General features: G+C 40.2%; 1 protein-coding gene and 1 pseudogene across 1 annotated transcript; one reads left to right on the top strand and one right to left on the bottom strand.

Annotated features, from left to right (window-relative positions):
* Nucleotides 1-481: 481 nt before the first annotated feature.
* On the top strand, nucleotides 482-1441 carry LOC119538357 (annotated as a pseudogene).
* An 11343-nt stretch (nucleotides 1442-12784) lies between these two features.
* Nucleotides 12785-13759, bottom strand: LOC119538834 (olfactory receptor 51D1-like). Its single transcript, XM_037842028.1, is given in 1 exon segment — nucleotides 12785-13759. A coding segment is annotated over 1 exon segment (975 nt).
* Nucleotides 13760-21665: the final 7906 nt, after the last annotated feature.

Raw genomic sequence — 21665 nt, 5'->3', positions numbered from 1 at the left:
AATCTCTGGGGTAGGTCAGATCACTCAGAGTTTGTTTCTTTTCAAACAAAAAGAAATTGACATGAACCCCTCCCACAATGCCAAATAGTTTGAGTCTGAATATGTTAAAATTTGTGAATAAATAGACATTTTCAATAAAAATAAATAAATAAATGCATTGACTTTTCTTAAATAAGTCTCTAGTTATAAGCTCTTGTGATCTGATGAAAAAAATTTAAAATTCTGGCAATATAAAAAATAATCATCAAAATGTTTTAAATTATATGGACATATTTTCCTTGAATTTAAGGCTGAAAATACATACATATTTGGTAAATGTCAGACTATGAATAGTAGATGAATACTAGAGTTTGATTTAGAGTTTTCTCAATGATAGAGAACTCATCTATGACCTTGGATGACTCTCCTAAACTGAAAGAAATCTAGTTATTTTTGAATAATAATTTATTATTTCTATAGGTTGTGAGCATTGGGAAAACAAATGCTAGAGCACCAGGACAACATGGAGATCTTAATCAACTTGACATCCAAATTTCCAACCTTCTTGTTGACTGGCATTCCTGGCCTACAGTCTGTCTATGCCTGGATCTCCATCCTGTATTGCTGTCTCTATGCCACTGCCCTCTCAGGGAATGGCTTGATCCTGTGTATCATCATTACCCAGCAGAGTCTCCATGAGCCCATGTACTATTTCCTGTCCATACTGTCAGCTGCTGACCTGGGCTTGACTGTTTCTACAATGTCAACAACTTTAGCCATCCTCTGGTTTGATGCAAGTGAAATTAGTTTAGATACTTGCATTATCCGGATGTTTCTTCTTCATGGATTCAGCTTCTTGAAGTCTGGGGTGCTCGTGGCCATGGCCTTTGACCAATATGTGGCAATCTGTGATCCCCTGAGGTATGCCACTATCCTCACTAATTCCAGAATCATTCAGATGGGTGTCCTGATGATTGTATGTACTGTGGTATGAATAGTACCACTACTTTTGCTCCTTAAGCATCTCTCTTTCTGTAGAGCTAATGCCCTCTCCCACTCCTACTGTTACTATCCAGACGTGATTAGATTAGCATGTTCGGATACTCAGGCCAACAGCATCTGTGGATTAATTGATCTCATCCTGACCACAGGGATAGATACACCGTGCATTGCCCTGTCTTACATCCTGATTATTCACTCTGTCCTCAGGATCACCTCCCCTGAAGAGTGGCACAAGGTCTTTAGCACCTGTGTGTCCCACATGGGAGCAGTTGCTGTTTTCTACATCCCCATGATCAGCCTGTCCTTGCTGCATCGTTATGGTCAGTCAGCCCCTAAAATAGTCCATTCAATGCTGGCTAATACATACCTGCTTCTGCCCCCTGTACTCAATCCCATTATCTACAGTGTAAAATCCAAACAGATCCACAAAACTATACTCAATCTGCTCCTTACAAAATAAACAGATAATTAAGCTTTAGCCAAACCTGAAAAAAGTGACTTTCACTGTAAAAAGCAATACTTTTATTAATTATAATTATATTACCTAATGGAATTAATAATCCATTAAGGGAAACAGAAAAATAATAATAATGAAAGAACAAAATTAATATTCATAGCAACTAACATCTGTTGACATCTTATTTTATGGTAGGCATTATACTAAATGCTTTTCAGTTGTATTCTATTTATTCCTCAAACAGCCCAATGATATATACAATATCATGAAGAAACTGAAGCCTAGAAATATTCATGGCACCAAAGGCCACACAGCTAACATAGGGCAGGGTTGAGATTTGAATCCAGGTTTTCTGTATTTTATGTGCCATGCTCTTCTGCAGTGTAGCACATCCTCTACCAACAGCATTCTAGGAGAAATACTATAACAGCAGAACTAAAAGCAGGATCTCATGAATCCCTACACCATGTCTTCAGAAAGTGTTGGTAGACTTCTTTTGTACATGTTAGCTTATTTTTTGCATGGATGATAAATAGTACAAAAGGTGGAAATAGATAAGCCGTAGCATGTAAGCCATAGGTCAGCATCCAGGGCTGAACAGTCCAGAACTTCAGGGATTAGAGACATCTGCTGATCCATCATAGGAAATGGGCACTTCAGAGAACTGGAAATCATAATGAAGTACAGTGCAAGGTAGATGAGGGCAAAGATTCTTAATATCTTCCTGCACAATGGTCTCTTTGGAATCTCATGAAATCCATGAACCCTCTCCTCAGAAAAAAACACAGGTAAACACACTTGCAATATTTTCCATAAAATTCAGAGGTTTCATGGATGCCTAAGAAGGACTTCCATGGCTCCCTTAACCAACCAAAGGTCAAGGTAGAGAACACAGGATCCTCAGCCCACATTTAGTTATACAAGGCTAGACCCAAGTAGTTGGTCCCTGGAGAAAAAGGAACTACTCAGTGATTTTATTGATTTAAGAGGCTGGCAGAAGTTTAAACACTCAGTTGTATAAAATGGTAGAAAAAATTCAGAGGAAAATGGAGATGAAACCTAAAGAAATAATATCAATGTTATTGCTTCTGGAAAAGTAGTGTTAGATGATAGGAGGGATGTTTCATGTCCTCCCCACACACTGGGGGTAGTGGTGTGATGAAGCCAGTTCACGGCAGCCTGCAAGAGCACATTGTGGGCACTTCTGACAACTCCTTGTTCGGTGATGTCATGTGGGCAGCTTGAAATCTGCCACAGTGGGAATATTTACAATGTGGGGGTTGGCGTATACTATAAATAAGGACTTTCATTAAAAAAAGAAGAGATTATGTTTACCAACACATCACTGACTGGAGGGTCTACTTTATGTTTGACCCTGTGGGAAACAATAGAATTTAAAAGATCTATAAAACATTTTTCCCTGCACTCAAGGAGCTTAATGTAGAATATGTGAAATGGCAAAATAGGGAAACATTTTTAAATAATGTATGTTTTATAGTTGACAGCACAGGATAGAATTTTACTTCTTGTTTGGATTATCATCCTGAGTTGCAAGGATATCCAAAGATGCAGGGAAGACAAGAGTATTTTGGAAGAAACTCTGTGTAATAATGTAAGAAATATCATGTCACAATTTTATTCTTCATGGAAAAATACCTTCCTGAGTTTTAAATCCATAGGTCCTACCTGGACATAGGCATGGAGAATACTCCACCTTTCTTTTATTCTTTTTTCTCTTCTGCTTCTCCAAGGTGAATTTAAGTTACTATATTTGAATAGTTGCTTAAAGAGCATCTTTTGCTTGCAAAATGCTATTATGTAAAGGAATTGATTTGTGGATTTGGTTTAAAAATGTGTTTATATTTCCAGAATTTTAGATGTGAGGGACTTTTGTTCTGGTAATTGAACACATAAGAAGATTAATGTTGAGGAAATTTACTTTGAGATGCTCAAAGAACTTGCTGAAGCTTCTTCAGTTGAAACTCCTAAGTGAGACCCTCTAGCTGGAACTGATTAAGAGATTAGAAAGGAAAGATGTTTTTGTATGTATTTAGGGACTTTTATGTGGTGCAAGCAAAAACTAGGATAATTTTATTTAGCTTGAGTTGTACTGTGGTTTCTATAAAAATGTCTAGGATATTACACATATGTGTTAATAAGTAGAATTAATTTCAAGGAGTAGGTGAGTGCTTAGCTTAGTATGTAGAATGAGCTGCATGTAAATTTACTAAATTAATATTCTGATAAATAACACTTTAATCAGAACAATTTATGCAAAAAATAATTTAGATCTGTATCATTCATTCGCCAGAGAAACAGAACCAACAGGATGCACATATTAAGGGATAAGTTATAGGAATTTGGGTCTCACAACTATGTGGAGTGGCAAATCTGAATTCCTTAGGGCAGGACATAAGTTGGAAACTCCAAAGAAGGGGAAGTTGAATTCTCCAGGAGAAGTTAGCTGGCTGAACTAGAGGCAGGAATCTTCTGACTTCTGACATCCTCATTTCTGGCTTTAGATCCATTGATTGGATAAGGAGACTTCCCTCATTGCTGAAGACAAAGTCTTTTGATTGTGGATGGCATTGGCCTTAGATGCAATCAACTGACAATAGATTCAAATCTATCTGTGAAATACCCTTATAGTAACAATGAGAATGGTTCTGGCTTGACCCAACAACTGGACACTGTAACCTAGCCATGTTAATTAACCATAAAATTAACAAACACAAGTTCTCTCAGTCTTGAAGTAAAATGCTTGCTTATCAACTTCCAGGTTTCCAAATAGGCCTGTTTCTTCATAGGTGCCAGGTTAACTTCAAGTTGAATCATGCTGCTTCCCCAGTCTGAAACTCCACATTCCTTTCTCTTTTTCTAAAACTCTACATTCTAATCATCATTCAAAACCTAGGCTAGATTCCACTTATTTTATGAACCACTGTTGACCGATCCCAATTCTAGTATACTTTAAACTCAACAAGTTTAAAACATGTAATGTCAGCAGTTTATTCACTATCACCTAATGAATATGTTGCTTGAATTGAGTGTTTTCTCAGTGTACATTTTTCCTTTCTACTGCTGCCTTTCTTTGATGTTACATTCAGAGCACACATTTGGATACACAGTATCAAAAGTAGCTTTGGAAATACTGAAAAAATGAGAAAAAGCAATGGATGAAAGCTGAGATTCCAACCCACAATGGGTCAAAGTGAAGTTCCTGCATATAAATGTTAAAACTATTCAGAAATATAGAAAAAGAATAATTCATTCAACTGGAATTCAGTTCTATGTCAAACTAAATAAAGCAAATAATGAAGGCAATGGAATAATTTAAAATAGTCATCTAATTCCTCCTCTAATCCACCGTGCTCTGCTTCCTGCAAGGCTGACTTGATAGATGGCATCAAGATCTCTGCAGTCTTCCTGGGTACTACACCAGAGATGAACCTAGATTTTGGAAGTATAATACAGGGAGTTTAAATTAACTATTAACTATTACTATGATTAATACATTAATATTAGTGGAAAAGGCTTAAATAGCTATTCCCCTGTAAGTATTTACTCACTAGAGTAGGTCCCCATAAAGGTCTGCCTGTGAATGTTCATAGCAGCTTTATCCATAACAGCTAAAAGTGAAAAACAACCCAAATGTCCTTCAACAGGTGAAGAGATAAGGAATGAAATATTGATACATGCCGTATGGGTGAATCTCAAAGGCAATATGCTGAGTCAAAGAAGCCAGTCACAAAAGAGTAACTCCCCTCATGAGTTTGATTAATTTTCCTGCCTTGTTTATAATCTGTCTTCCAGTTACACTGACCACATGCTTAAATGGCATGGCAATGTCAAATTTCCATAAAATTTTAAGAATTCTTCCTGTCATTTTTGTGATTGTATTTGGCAGACTTGTAACCAAGAATTCATAGAAACCATGGTTTATTTAACCTCTTCTTATTTGTGGTTGTTCCATATATTTCCTTTACACTGGGATCATGGTTTAAAAAGAAAAGCTAGTAGATACATGTATTTGAATTAGGAAGAAATGTGAAGAAAAGTACAATTACTGAAATAATCGGTGGTGGAAGAAAAGTGCCCACTTTTCCACTGGCTTGGAAACTTAATGTGTGGAGCTTCTATTATTTAAAATAGAGAGTACAGAAGGAAATAAATTGATAAATAACTTCAGTTTCTAATATATGAAGCTTGAGATAGTCTATGATTTACATACATAATTTGATATATATTTCTGGTGCATAGGAGTTTGGTCAGGGATAGGATAACAATTTCAGAATAAGAAAAATAATTTTGGTAGCAAACATCTTCAGAGAACATGAGGTTTCCAAAAAATGAAAACATATTTCAAAATATAGGTAAATTTAAAAATAGGGAAATAGTTAAGACTAATTTTCAAGTAGTTTCTTAAGTAACAGTGATAGTCAAGTTAGATAATTTCATACCAAAAGAAGGTACCTATGAAGTAGTGAAAAATATCTTGGATAGCTTCTAAAGGAATATTGGAGGTCCCAGGAAGGTTTCAAAAATGGTTTGAGCAATCATTACATTATTTGCACAGACACCTATTCTCCAAATAAAAGTCTGAATTTGATGTTTAACAGCTGCCTTATTTGCTTCAAAAGAAATCTTGATTACTTTATTTACGCATGTTGAAAAGCAACCCATGTAATGAACTTGATTAAATTATAAATAATAAATATTTACATGGCAGGAATCAAGAGATACATAAATGGAAAACACAAATAAAAACTGACTCCCTCCCAATTTTTTCTCTATATATGTGTTACCTTCTAAAGATAAGGCGGATATCATAGTAATTAATAGCACAGACTTGTGAGCCATGTTGTCTCAGATTCAGACCCAAGTTCTACCACGTCCTGGCCTTGTACCCATGAGCAATGTATCTGAACTTCTGAACTTGTGTTTATTCCCATATGATAAGTTCAGTTTGCACTTCTGTAATAATAGTACCTCTCTATTCATGTTGCTGTAAAATAATCCCTGTGACGAATTTATGACAAAGCCTATCACATAACACATAATCAGTTCATATCAGATGCATAATCTTTTCTAAATGATTTCTATGAGACCTTCATGGCAGGAATTAGTGTTAAAGCTCCAGGGAACAGACGTGATGGAGGACAATTATTTTTTTCTGGATTATAATGCTGACAGATTCCATAATAATATGCTAGATTTTATGGCTACACATTAAGAAGGCAATTAATATCCAGATTCATGAGAATGAGAATACTTTCCTTTGAGTAAACACATGTCAAGCTCACATCAGAGTGAGCTGACATTTACTAAGATGAATTCTTAGTTTTGTGTTCTCTTGGAAACAGATATGCCCTCTGCTTAATAAAAAAAAAAAAAGATAAATATAACCTTAATGAATTAGCTGCACTCAATTATTCATCAATTTTCCTCTGATGAATCAGTTGATTCTTCTCGTAAGCCTAGACCTTATTATTGGTGATTAAAGAAGACAGAGAAGATAAATATATCACAAGACAATTTACAAATACTCAGTAAATATCTACCACAAGCCAAGCACTTTACCAAGCAAAGATGACTGCAAAATACAGCCTTTCTTCATAGGGAGATGCCAAGAGGATCTCAAGATCTAGTTGATGGATGAATCATACATATTACAAAGATGGGTAAGAATACAAAATTGAAACTGATAAATGTCAAATTTTTAATGAAAAGTAAAAATAAATGGAAGCTAAATAATTTTTTTTTGGGAAATCAAGATTTTACAAGAGAATTCTGTTCCTGAAAATCATAATATCAAATTCCTTGACTGTCCTTCTCCCATTTTCCTCCTGATCGGAGTTCCTGGACTTGAACGGGCCCACTCCATTCCCTTCTTCTACTCTACTCAACTGCCCTTTCTGGGAATACCCTGATCTTCTTTGGAGTCTTCACTGAACCAAGCCTCCATGACCCTGTGTGCTTTTTCCTCTCCATTTTGCCCACCTCTGAACTAGGCTTATGCATCTCCACACTGGTGATAATGATGGGAATATTTTGGCTCAATGCACAGGACATCAGCTTCAATGCTTGCTTATCACAGATGTTCCTCCTTCACCTCTTCACTGTCATGGAATCCTCAGTACTGTTGTTATGACCTTTGACTATTTCGTGGGTATTTCCAGTCCTCTTAGAAATGCCTCCATCTTAAGTGACCTTAAAATAGCACAAATTGGTGCATAAGTCATCACCAGATGACACATCAATTCTAGACTGTCCTTCTGCCACAGCCACATGCTCTGACACTCCTGTACTCATTGGTCTATGCTATGCCAGGAGACTCAAAATATAGTTTCCACAAAATTGCACATTTATTTGCTCCCAAATATATCCATTCAGTGAATATCAATACCTAAACAAATAAAAGAATCTGAAGCATTCTGACCATGCCTTCCTATCAAAATAATCCACATGCTGTATCAGCACCTCAAACTAGTCAAGTCTGAAACCAACTTGATTCTTTTTCCTTTTATAAACTATCTGATCCTACTGTTGATGGGTGAAATTATGTCTGGTATTGAAAGGTAAGGTGATCAAGACAGCTTCCCTCCTTTGAGGAAACTTGGCCAAAGGGTCCTCTGACCCCTGATAACAAGCCTTTCTGTTTAAATTTCTATTTGGTAAAAACTGACTTTTCTGACCAGCCTTTGTGATGCCAAACCTCTTTCAGCTAACCAAACCTGGTTTGTTGCTGTCACCTTTGACATTTCTCTCTATACTCACCATTCAAAAGGGTAACCTATAATATAGATGTAACTTCTTCGATGCGACCCTTGATATACTTTCTCATTTGCTGTTCCACTGTTCTGTGTCTTCAGAAGCTCTCTCCATTCTAGGCCCATCTGCTGAGATGACCCTTCTTTCAATTTCCCCTTACTCTAACTTATCCTCTACACAAACACCAGATTGATGTTATTATGGAATCGCATCATAGCTTCAGAAGGCTCTCAATACCTTCTCTGGCTCTCAAAATTATAGGCAAACTCCATCAGCCAAGAAGACAATGAATTCTTATCCCCATGTACTTCTGTTATAATATTTGAGATATTAGCTATTTCATCACTCTATTTTGTTAGTAAGGAAACTGATGTCCATAGATCAGTGTTTTTTTAGCCATACAGTTATCAGCAGAACAAAGATTAGAACACTGATTTTCTCATGTCTAATGCAAGGTATGATTGAAATACTTCAACTATTTTCTGTCATGCTTAGTGAGTCTCTGTTTACCCTGTTATCCCATCATCCCACCACTATAAAACTTACAGCTACACTTCTATTACAAAGCTTTCCATGTACATTCCACTGAACAAACTTGCAAATCAACCTGCATTCTCAATTCCCTCTTGAAAATACATTGACTGGGGAAAGGGGTTGGGCAAGATGGCAGCATAGGGAGGTGTGGAATTTACTTCATCCCCCATGGCAGCTAGTAAACAGCCAAGAACTGTCTGGAACAACTCTTTGGGGGATGTCCATGACCAGACACATATCATACATCAGTCTGGAACAGGTGGAAGGGCCAAGATCAGAGTGCAGAACGGTAATAAAGTCTCCCAAGCTTGGAAACTGGTGCCCCTCCCCCACTGGCAAGGCACACTGTTTTGGAATCGCTTTCCCAGGGGAAAAAGAAGTAGTCTCCACTAGGAGTAAAGGAAGAATTGTTCAATCAAGCTCCAAATGTGGATTCAATTAACAAATTTGGACAGCTGAATACAAGCTCCAAATACAGACAAACCCAGAGCAAACATGAAAGGAACTTGGAGGTAGCTCCTCCACAGAGAAGAGCTGGGGCTGGCAGGAAAAAAAGAAAGAAAACAGAGGCTTTTGGAGTTGGGCAAGATCAGAGTACTGGAAAAAGGCTATGCCCCAAGGAAAAGGGCACATAGAGCCAGGTACCAACTCCAGCCCTTGACTGGCAAACTGGGGACTGGGGAAAAATTCTGAAAAGGATTTTCTTTTTTTTTTTTTTACTTTCTGCATAACGATGCAGCAGGCTTTTTTGGTTGCCAGCACTACCCTAGCAAGGGTGGAGCTAAGGTATGTCTAAGAGGCAAAGTAGTCAGGTGAAGGAGATAATTCCCTTATGGACATATATTTTTTTCATGAAAGGGAGTAGGGCAGGGCTCAGCAAAAGTGTCAGATCTCATTCAGAAAATTCAGTCCCCAGGGGCTGAAAAACAGAAATTTTTTTTTTTTTTTAATCTTTTTCTCTTTTTCTAAAACAATTACTCTAAGAGTCCCATTACAGAAAGCATCAAAGACTTGCAATTTGGGCCCAGACAATAGCAGAGCTAAGAGAGCACTGAGACACAAAGCGCCTTATGTGCCCAGCCCTGAATACAATAATTTTCTGTATGTTTACATGATATTTTACAATTTACAAAGGATGTTCACAGCATTTAAGCTTCAAAACAGAACTGCTATTATAGTTTCTCATTTTATGGAAAAGGAAATGAGGGCTAGAGAGAGTATAAGGTAATGATCCTTCATGACATTTCCAGGATTTGAACCTTTGAAGTCCTATTTCAGTATTTTTCCTCTGCCTCAAATGAATCTATTTTGGGTTTTTTCCCTGAATTTCAATGTGAGCTTTTTTTTTTTTTTTTTTTTTTTTTTTTGAACTGTCAGGTTCCAAGATCTGGAAATTAAATAAGCATACCTGGAATAAGAGGCCCCCAGGAGATCCAGAGCCTCTGTAGTGCCATATATTGGTCCACCCCACACCCCATCTTGTTCACTGCTTCCTCGAAGGGATTAACATTAACTCCCTTCAATCAAGAACTTTAAGCATGTTTGGCAGACCAGCAAGAAAGGAATGGGAGAGGTGAAGATACTGCAACCTGCCACTGGGGTTGGAGGCAGGGGCTTTAGAGCAGGCAGGGAAGCTTGGAAGCCATGACAGAGGCACCTGGATTCTTCATATCTGAATGAAGGTGTGGTCTGGCCTTTGAGAAGATGCAAACAGGAAACACAGTGCTTTCCTATCATTCCCAGAGACTGAGCCATACCCTAGGCTGAGCCCAGGCCAAAAATCTGGGCCTCTTACAAATTACTTCTGCTATGACAACTAGAACCTCTTCAATTTCCTACCTACACATACAAGCCAACACCATACAAGCCTAACACCATACATCAGTCAATGCCCAGGAACATAGATGCTATATTCACATCTGTGCCATATAATCTACATTCACCAAAGATAATATACACCAGCCTTATGCCCTAAGACAAAAGATTCATAAACTGTGTGCACACACATCATTCAGACATTATATTCACACATATATGTGCAAAAAAACATATAGCATGCAAAATGATTTCAAATCACAATACTATGTACAACAGACATGTGCCCAAACATGAACACCATACATGCCTAAACGTATGGCTGTCCCAATGCTACCATTTCACGGCCCCATGCTTTACATTCTACACATTACAAATGTGAAGAAAAGATACAAGCAACATACTCACCCAGACACACACAAAGAAATTGCCCACCATATAAATGCAGACACCAGCACACTCACATAGATGTATATCACATACCAACTAACAGATACCACATAAACACAATAAACGCACCGTCAGAAACATTATTCATCCCATATATACATGCCAAGTGTTGGAGAGGATATAGAGAAAGGGAAACACTCATTCACTGTTGGTGGGAATATAAAATGTTGCAGCCACTTTGGAAGACAGTTTGGTGGTCCCTCAGAAAGTTAAATATAGAACTACCGTATGACCTGGCAATCCCACTACTAGGTACTAATAATTGACAGCAGAGACTCAAACAGATATTTGTATACCAATATTCATAGCAGAATTATTCACAATTGCCAAAATATGGAAGCAACCCAAGTGGCCATCAACCGATTAATGGATAAAAAAAATTTGGTATACACATATAATGAAATATTATTTAGCCACAAAAAGAATGAAGTTCTGATACATATGACAACATGGATGAACCTTGAAAACATCAAAAAGACAAAGAGTTTATGATCCCACTGATATGAAATAATTAGAATAAGCAAATACAGAGACTCAGAAACTTAAATATAGGTTACCAGGGTCCAGGATAGGGGTAAGGAATGGGAGTTAAAGCTTAAATTGTACAGAGTTTCTATTTGGGTTGGTGGAAAAGTTTTGGTAATGGATGATGGTAATGGTAGCACAACATTGTGAATGTAATTAACTACACTAAATTATATATTTTAAAAGGGGAAATTTTAGTTTGTGTATTTGTTATTAGGATAAAATTAAAAAAAAAACCATAGGGCTGTACAAGACAGTGAACTCTACTGTAAACCATAGACCATTTTCAATAGTGCAGTTATAAAAATGTTCTTTCATAAATTGTAACAAATGTACCACATTAATGCAAGACATTAATTATAGGATGGTATATGGAAATGCAGTTTTCTATGTATGACTTTTCTGTACACTTACAACTTCACTAGTGAAAACAAAAACTGAGAAGAAATTTACAAAAAGAATACCTATACACGCCAGGGCACAGCTAACATACAGTCACCAAGAAACAGCTGGCATTCACTCCATGCCTGCAAATGGAATAAAAATCACATATACCCACAAAATCATAGACCTACACACCACTCAAGTCACAATCAGAAGATACAGCCCCCTGGTGCACAGTTTCTGGTAGAGCCACATAGATGCACACTCACAGGCATTGGTGGCTTCTACATAAATATACAGACAGGCACATATGGAAATTTAAATATTTCATGTGCACTTTCTTCTTTCTAGTCATCATCTTCCTCCCCTCCCTCCAATTACTATAACCCAAATGCCTTTATTAACCCTAGTTATCATTGTGTAACAATGTTGGGGTCTAAACAAGAAGCTTCATAGCACTGATGTCTGCCCCCCAAGACACTCACTGGCACTGACACATGGGAGCAAGTATAACTGAAATCATAAATCATGAATGAATCATGAGATGTGGCATTTACAGCCTTCTCTTCTATACACATAGAAAAGACTGTGTGTATTTTCTATTTAGGAGAAATGGAGAAGGCAAGGCAACCATAATAGACCATATATGCAAACACCATTCATAGATCTTTCTCCAGGATGGCCTATCCAGACTGGGTCATCACTTCTTTTGTTTTGGCACAGGATGGAGACAAGAATCTAAGACCTATTTAGATAACTAGAAGCAGACAGCCCAGTGAGTTAGATGCTTCAATCACCAAGGTGTCACACAGGATCCTAATCCTCCCACATTTGGTAGGGACTGAGGACACCGGAGAGGTTATCTGCTCACCTGCCATCTTGTGAGAACATAAAGAAGACACGTGAATGGATCTCCTTGGTCTTAGCTCCATAAACAATGGGGTTGACCACAGGTGGTAGCAGAAGATAGACATTAGCCATAACTACATGGAGCAGTGAGGTGGGGCCACCCAGCCTGTGCACCACTGAGAGACCAATGAGGGGCACATAGAAGACCAGGACTGCACAGAGATGGGAGATGCAGGTGTTGAAAGCCTTGAGTGCTGCCCCCTGAGAGGACAGCTCCAATACAGCCCACAGGATGAGGGTGTAGGAGAAACCAATAAAGAGGGAATCCACACCCATGACTGAGAGGATGATGAAGAGACCATAAACTACGTTGACTGTGGTATCGGTGCAGGACAGCTTCATAATATCTTGGTGCAAACAGAAGGAGTGAGTGACAGTATGCGTTCAACAGTATGACAACCATTTCAGGATGAAGGGTAGTGGGAAGAAGAATACAAATTCCCTGGCCAGGGCAGCTAGTCCGATCTTGGCCACAGTAGGCCCTGTGAGCACAGAAGCATGGCGCAGAGGGTGGCAGATGGCCACAAAGCTGTCAAAAACCACAGCCAGCAGGATGGCTGACTCCATGGCAGACAGAGCATGGATAAGGAACATCTGGGTCAAGCAAACATTAAATTTGATCTCCTGGATGCCCGTCAGAAAGAGGCTGGCCATCTTGGGCATGGTGACAGAGGAGAGGACTAGATCACTGGTAGAGAGCATGGCCAAGAAGAGGTGCATGGGCTCATGCAGTTGCCTTTCCACACAGATGATGAGGACGATGGCCAGGTTGCCCAGGGTGGCCAGGGCATACATAAAACACAGTGCGAAGGCCAGCCAAAAGTGTACATTAGGCTCCAAGCCAGGGATGCCCACAAGCAGGAAGTATGCTGGGTGGACCAGAGTTCCATTTTGAGTGGCCATGATGGGAACCAAGATGTGGGGCTTCTGCATCCTAAATCCAGTATCTATGAAAGGGAAGAGGGGGAACATCATTCAGTCAAGATTCAGAGTTGAGAGAAGACCTATAAGGAAAAGGCATTGGAGTAGTGACGTAGAAATCAGATAAACTAAGTCCATCTAGTAATTTTGAACCCCAGACTCTCTCTGCTCTGATTCTCCTTATACACCCCCGCCTGGATACCCTGAATGCTTCCCCTACCCTCAAAGGCCCCAGTGCTATGTGAGCAGAATCTATTGCTGTCCCATCAATTTATGATGTAGGCCTACTTGGAGAACATGTACAACAGTCCTTCATTTTCAGAGCTGATGTTATGGACCAGGGGCATTGCTTTCAGCCACTTCTCCAAAACAGTAGATAGACTTGCACAGAACCTTCCACACTGACTCAGCTATCTGGAGGCATTTCAGAGTTAGGGCTGGTTTGGGCCCAGAGGGAAAGGCTCAGTCTAAGGTTGTTTTTAAAACCCACTCCAAACTGATTTAGGGAGTTAAAGATGGAGGTGCAATGTGGGCAAGGTTAAAGCAGGGGCTCTGTCTGGGACAGGATTTCAAGAGACAGGTTTTGGTTTAGACCTGAACAGCATTTCGCAAACTTCCCTGATAAGAATCATCTGGGGTAGTTGTTGAAAACACCATCCTCCAAGTTCTATTCCAGACCCCCAAATCAGAATTTCCTGGAGAAGGGGCCTGGAAATCTGTTTAAACAACAGAAATTCCCTTTCCCCCAAGTGATTCTTTTTATCACAGAAATTTGGAAAAAGCTTTAGGGGGAGAGAGGTGTGGCTCTCATTTTGAGGCCCAACGTAGACCAGAATCTGCCCATATGAGAATCAGTCTCTGACTGTGCTTGGCTGTGGTATGAAAGAAGCAGATGAGCTGAGACATGGAAAGAAAATCAGGCAGTGCTGCTGCCAGCAGGGTCCTGCATCCTCAGACACACCCCCCCTTCCTCTACGTACTCTCCCTGGGGATCACTCCAACGTGCCAGCCTCAATTGTCTTTCTCTATGCAGACCACTCTGTTTTAAATCTCTGTCCTGAGATCCAGACCCATATAACCTAATATTGCCTCCACATTTCTCCCTGGATAGACTCTAGACCTCATACTCATCATGCCCCAAAGAGGACCAGGTCCAAACCTCCACCTGGTTCCCTTCCTGATCTCAGTAAATGGAACCACATGGCCACCCAAGTCATAAGCAGATGCCACCCTGATTTCTCTGCTCTTTCACCCCCATACATTATTGTTGCTGTTCCAATTAATCTATCATGGCCTTTCCTCTTGTTTGCCACCCCACCCCCCACCCCCGCCCCCGAGTTCATTATAACCTCTCCCCTGATTACAAAGAGAGTTTCCTAACTGGCTTCCCTGCTTCCAAACCCCGCCTATTTCAGTCCACCTTGCACACTGCTGCCATCTAAACAGCAACATTGGACATGTCAGGATCCTGTTTACCAAGTTACAGGTGACTCCCATAGCCCTCAGGATAAACTCTGGATCCCAAAGTCTGGCATTCAAAGCCCTTCACAGTGTAGTGCCAACTTAATTTTCCAGCCCAGCTACCCAGTTTCCTCTGCATTACCAATCCCCCCACCACATGCACAAGCACACGCCAAGTGAGCCCCCGCCCCACACACACACCATGTTTTCCCTGCTCTGTAAATACATTCCTTTGCCATATTTCTTCAGTGAAGAATAGGAAGCTGGAATTGAAGATTCCTGTCTGACAAAGTGGGTAAGCCAAGTTTGGAATGGGTCTCACACGGGTTTGAAGAAATTCCTGTTTGGATAGGTCGCTGAGCAAGAACTGGGCTCCAGGCAGCTGTAATCTGGGTAAGGTGCAAGCGGAAAAGATCTCTGCTTCTCTAAGCAGCTGGGCTGTCTGAGCTCTCCTTAAGCAAAAGCTCCCTCCCCGCCTGGCCTGGGCGAACTTCCCAAGGCCAGGTCAAGCCGCAGCTCGCCACTACTGCCTGGGCTGAGCCTGGCGTACTCACTGCCAGTGCCTCCTCTCCCAGCAGCCTCCTATATGGAACCTCTCTAGGGACCCTAGGGAGTGATAGGGGTGGTGAAAAGTGAAGAAGTCGAGGTTCCCTGGGACCGCTACACCCCCCAGGTGCCCAAGGAGAGCTGAGCCCTGATGGCAAATCCACGCTGTTTTACTATACCCAGACTAACCCAGGAGCCTAGGGGGGTGGGGAGCGCCGTGGGGTGGAGAAAAGAAGAGGAATGACTCGGGCTTAAAGAAAAGGAGCAACTGGAATGCTGGCAGGGGCGCACACCAGAACGCACTACCCAGTCGGATCCGGAGCTGTGCTCAGAGGTTGCCTCTCGTTTCTAGATACTGCCCTTTGGTGGTCATTTATGGAAGTTGCAACCTCTGGCCTGCCCGGAGCAATGGCTTGGTGGATGACGCTTCCGGGACCGAGAACCTAACTGACCCCCAAATCTGAGCTTCTTCCACTACACTACGCTGCCCCTTAGCACCCCTTCCTTCTCAAGTCAGTCCTTCTGTGCGCCACTGATCATATTTCTCCTGTACCTCCAGAAATGAGAGTTTACAATTCCCAGCCCAACCCCTAACTAATGGTATGACCACCCTATAAACCTTCATTTGCTATGAAAAATCAATGAGATGCTCGCAATTCTCTAGTGAGTGTGCTCTTTATTATTGGTCAAAACTCTAAGAGCCAATGTAGAAGGAGGATATCCGGTTGAGACAGTGCTACAACAGACAGAGGAAAGGTACATATTTAGAAGCAAGAGTGGCAAGAGCACAGAAGGCTGCTGAGAGATCAAGCAGGTAAGGACTGGAAGACTGGTTCCTTGAGAAAACTTGTTGGGGTGGGTTGGTGGGGCTAGAATCCTGAATGCAGCTGAGGGAGGAGTGAGTGTGTTGGGAAGAAACCAAGAAAGTGAAGTAGGGAACTCTTAAGAATTTTGTATGTGGAGAGAAGGAGTGAAACAGGCAATATTTGAAGAATAGATAGCTCTAGGCAGAGTTTTTAAAATGTGTACTTTGAAGCTAGAAGAGTTTGGACAGAATTAAATGTCTGCAGGATGGAGTTAGTAGAGAGGCTCTCTGTCCTTTTTACCTTTCTGACGGAGTTCTTCAGGGCTATGACCCAGGTAGACCCTCTGTCCTTCCCCCTCTATCTAGTATCCGTGGGCAATCTTACCTACTCCCATGGCTTCCATCACCCAAACCAGGCCAGGTCAATCTCTGGAACTCCAGGCACATTAATTAAAAATGCCTATTGGACATTGCCATCCCCTCAAACTCAGCACGTCCAGCTCAGCTCATTATCTCTAATCCCCAATCCATTCTCTGTTCCCTGACTGTTCTATGTTCCTGTTATAGAAATGGCTTTTTTGCCTAAGCCAGAAACCTAGAAGTCATCATCCCTGACTTCTCCCTCTCTATCTAACCTCCCTCCCTCACCACATCAATCAGCCACCAAGTCCTCTTTCTTTTACATCCTGGATATTGTGTGATTGAGGTGATTTGTCTCTATCTCCTCTGCCTTTATTCCAGTCCAAACAAAAATAATCTCTTGCCTAGATTATCGAATAACTTGTTCACTGCTCAGCCTCAACACAGATCTTTCCTACCAAGCCACTGTCCACACTGCAGCCAGTGTGATCTTCCAAACACACAAATCAGTTTAAAGCACTTTCTCATTGCCTTTAAAATAAAAAGTTGAAGTTCACACTCCCTGACCTGGCTCATAAGGCCATCCATGAGCTGCCACAGTGTACCTCTCCATCCCCATCTGTAACCATTAGACATCCCTTTTTTCATTCAAGTTTCAGATGCACCAAATTAATCCCATTCCTTCAATACACCATGCTGTCTTTCACTCTTCTGCATTCACATATATTTTTCCCCAAGGTCAGAATACTTATTCTTCTCCTTGTTCATTGGATTGATTCTTAGCCTTCAGGCCTCTGTTTTAACATCCTTTTCTGATAGGCATTTCTTGAATCCTAATCTAAGTATTATTTTTCAATACTTATCTTTGTAGGGGAAGAAGAGTTGGAGTCTGAGGCATATGTTTAAGAGGGGGACAGTTTACATAATCCTCTTTCATCTACTTTTAAGGCAAAAATGTTTGGCCCTGCTGATGAAGTTCATTTGTAACTCACAACTCTATCCCTTCAACTGAGGCATGCTGAATAAGCAGGTCCCCTTAAATTCTTGCTAGCAACATCAAGCATCAAGCTGGCACAAGTTTGGAATGGAAGTTTTGCATGGGAATATTTCAAGTATTCATTTTCTACTTGTTCCAGTGATATGAGTAATCCCTTAACAAGTAGGGCAGATGACTTAAAAAATAATAATATATACCTATATTTGTGTTTCAATATTTTTTATAAAAAAAGAAGGAAAAGACTATTCAATATAAATTGAGTTTTAAAAGATTCCAACCAATAAAGGGGAACTATGGCTAAGGATATACTCAAATATTTTCTTTCCTGTGGCTGCTATAACAAACTTGGTGGCTTCAAACAACACATATTTATTCTTCTACAGTTCTGGAGACCGGAAGTCCAAAACAGTTTCACTGGGCTGAAATCCAGGTGTTTGCAAGGCCAAGCTCCCTTTCCTGAAACTGTAGGGGAAAATCTGTTTCCTTGCCTTTTCCAGCTTCTAGAGTTGCATTCCTTTCATTCCTTGGCTCATGGCCCCTTCCTTCACCTTCAAAGCTAGTACTGTAACATCTTGCTTCAGTTGTCACATTGCCTTTTTCTTCTGTGTCAAATCTCTACCTGCCTTCCTCTTATAGGGACAATTGTGATTATATTTAGGGCCCAGATAATCCAAGATAATCTCCCCATCTCAAGATCCTTAATTTAATCACATCTTCAAAGTCTCTTTTCCCAAATAAGATAACTGTGCCGGTTTGAATGTATTGTGTCCCCCAAATGCCATTATCTTTGTGGTCTTGTGGGACAGACGTTTTGGTGCTGGTTAGATTTGCTTGGAATGTGCCCCACCCAGCTGTGGGTGGTGACTTCGGTGGGATACTCCTATGGAGGTGTGACCCCACCCATTCAGGGTGGGCCTTGATCAGTGGAGCCATATAAAACATGCTGACTCAAAGAGGAAAGAGAGTGCAGCTGGGAGTGATGTTTTGAAGAGAAGCAAGCTTGCTAGAAAGGAACGTCCTGAGAGAAAGCCGTTTTGAGGCCGGAGCTTTGGAGCAGACGCCAGCTGCCTTCCTAGCTAGCAGAGGTTTTCCGGACGCTATTGGCCATCCTCAGGTGAAGGTGCCCGGTTGCTGATGTGTTGCCTTGGACGCTTTGTGGCCTTAAGACTGTAACTGTGTAGTGAAATAAACCCCCATTTTATAAAAGCCTGTCCATCTCTGGTGTTTTGCATTCCGCAGCATTAGCAAACTAGGACAATAACATTACAGGTTCCAGGGATTAGGATCTGGTTACGTTTGGGGGCTTTTATTCATCCTACCACAGAAGCCCTGACCAAAATGCTCCTGTCTAACTGTCCAGCCCACCTCGTGGTTCCCCAAACCTCCATCTATGTGGCCCTGTCCTGGCATGCTTTCAGGTCCTTGAAGGGAAATTCTTTTTCCTTACTCCACCTTCAAGCACTTGCTCAATCTTTTGTTTTGTTTGGAATAGTCAACCTCTTTGTTTCTTTTCTCTAAATACTAACCATTCTTTAAATCCCATTTTAGGTGTTCTTCTACCAGGAAATCTTCCCTGTAAAAAAAAAGTGTTCTCTCGTATCTCTGGGTGTGCAAACTCTGCTTATAAATGTCTGATGCCACTGTTTTTTTTTTTTTTTTAATTAGGAGATACTGATGCATGCATCAATACAAAGCCACACCCCCATGAAAAGAGCATAATTTTACCTGAAGGTAGAAAATGATTCCTGCATTAATAACTTGTGATAAGGCAAGAAACATAAATATATAGTATAAGAAATAGAAACAAAAAAAATTGACATTTGTGAATTAGGTGATCATATACGTAAAATAGTCAAAAGAACTTACTGATAAATAATTAGAATTAATAAATAATTAGAATTAATAAGTGAGTATACAAAGGTTGCTGATATAAGGTCAATGTACAAAAATCCTCTGCATTTCTATATACAGTTAGACATTTTTTTTTAAAAAAACAGCATATAGGGTTTCATAGAAAAATCACAGCCTAAGTATAAATCTAACAAACAATGCCCAGGACCTCTTCACAGAAAGCCACAAAGCATCATTAAAAGAAACTGAAGAAAACCTAAATAAACGGAAGAAAAACTTGCCTGCCTAGATAATTAATCAGTTTTGCTATCATTGCAAAAAATCTAAGCTCTCAGAGGCTTTCAATAAACATTTCTCACTCTCATGTCACATCCGTAGCTGCAGGTGGGTTGCTAGGACTCTGCTCCTTGTGTCTTCTCCTCAAGGACCCAAGCTTAAGGAAGGGCCCCCATTTTGGACATTTCTTTATTGTAGCAGAGGCGGGAAAATGTGAAAGGATGCAATGTCTCATAAAGCTTCTCTTTGGAACTGAAACACTCTGCCTCCAAGACAGTCACATAGCCAAGTTGATAATGGACTGGGAGGCACCATAAGTCACAAGGCAATTGATGTGATTGTATATTACCCTCATAAGAAGGGATAAAATAGATAGGAACAATAATACAATCTACCATGGATAAAGGCATTTGGCTCAAGTGCTGCCGATCACACATACCTGCAGGAAGCAAGCTCAGAAGCTAGGAGCATAAAAGAGCAGATAACATATGGAATCATTCCAGTAAAGGGTACAGAAGAATGCCTCTTCCAGGGACAGCAGAGGTAGATATTCTAGAGGCCGTATCTAGTGTCCAGGTTTGGGAAAATGGTCTAAGTTGACTATGCTCAATGAAGGCTGTAGTGGTATCTCCACTGGAATGAACCTGCAGGGGAATTCAATGATGTTCTTGCCTGCATGATCAATGAGCTACCTAATATTCTCTAAGTCCCTTTTCTGCTTAAAATGGGTTTATGGTGTTTTCTAGTTTTTTTTATTAGTCATCATTTCAGTTACATGTTCTAGGTTGTCCTAAGAACTCCCTGAAACTTTGCAAAGTGAACTATGTGAGAAACTTTGTCTTAAAATAATACACCATTGGACTTGTTGAAGAACTGACACTTATTCAAATGCAAGATGACATGCTGGAAGAGAAAATAAAACTCAACCCTAATGCCTAAGCAAGAGTTCTCTGGCTATAACTGAGCAAAACAAAAAGAAATGGGAAAAAAAGATTCTTTGATTTTAATTTTTCCATGGGAACAGAGTAATTAAATTTATTTGGGGACTTCAGTGTCTGAAGATCATTGGTAATGGGAGAAAGCCCAGATTATTCCATTTTCAGGAATTTTTAGTTGTTAGCATGTATTAATCTGGACCATGCTATTATTTGGGGCTTACTTTACTGTCCTTCCTCTGTGACCCTCATTGGATGAAGTAGCTGAGCATAAATTAAGGTGTGAAAATGACAAGGGAGTGTTAACTTCTAAGGGTAAGGCCACACCCAAGATTTGAGGTGTTATTTTAGGGATTTCATATTTTTTAGGTCAGATCCCTGCAATGCCTGAATCCTACCTTGGGCTAAAAACCTCACCTTGCTGAAAAGGTCCTAGAGGGAGATATATGTACAAAAGAGGGAAAGAAAAGCAAACTATCATTGTATTAGTATCTTGGCCTTTAGCCTGTTATATTGAGCTAGATTTCAAGGATCTTATTTTAATACATGTGACTCCCCATAGATAACTTCAGCAACTGAGTGTAGTCTTCATTCTTGGCCTAGCAATCACCCTGGGTGACATGTGGATAACCCATTCATTGATCTAGACTCCCAATCTCTTGACCTGACTTGATTACCTCTAGTATA

The sequence above is a fragment of the Choloepus didactylus genome, chromosome 6 (assembly GCF_015220235.1).
Source record: "Choloepus didactylus isolate mChoDid1 chromosome 6, mChoDid1.pri, whole genome shotgun sequence".
Taxonomy (NCBI): domain Eukaryota; kingdom Metazoa; phylum Chordata; class Mammalia; order Pilosa; family Megalonychidae; genus Choloepus; species Choloepus didactylus.
This window is presented reverse-complemented; position numbering and strand designations above follow the sequence as displayed.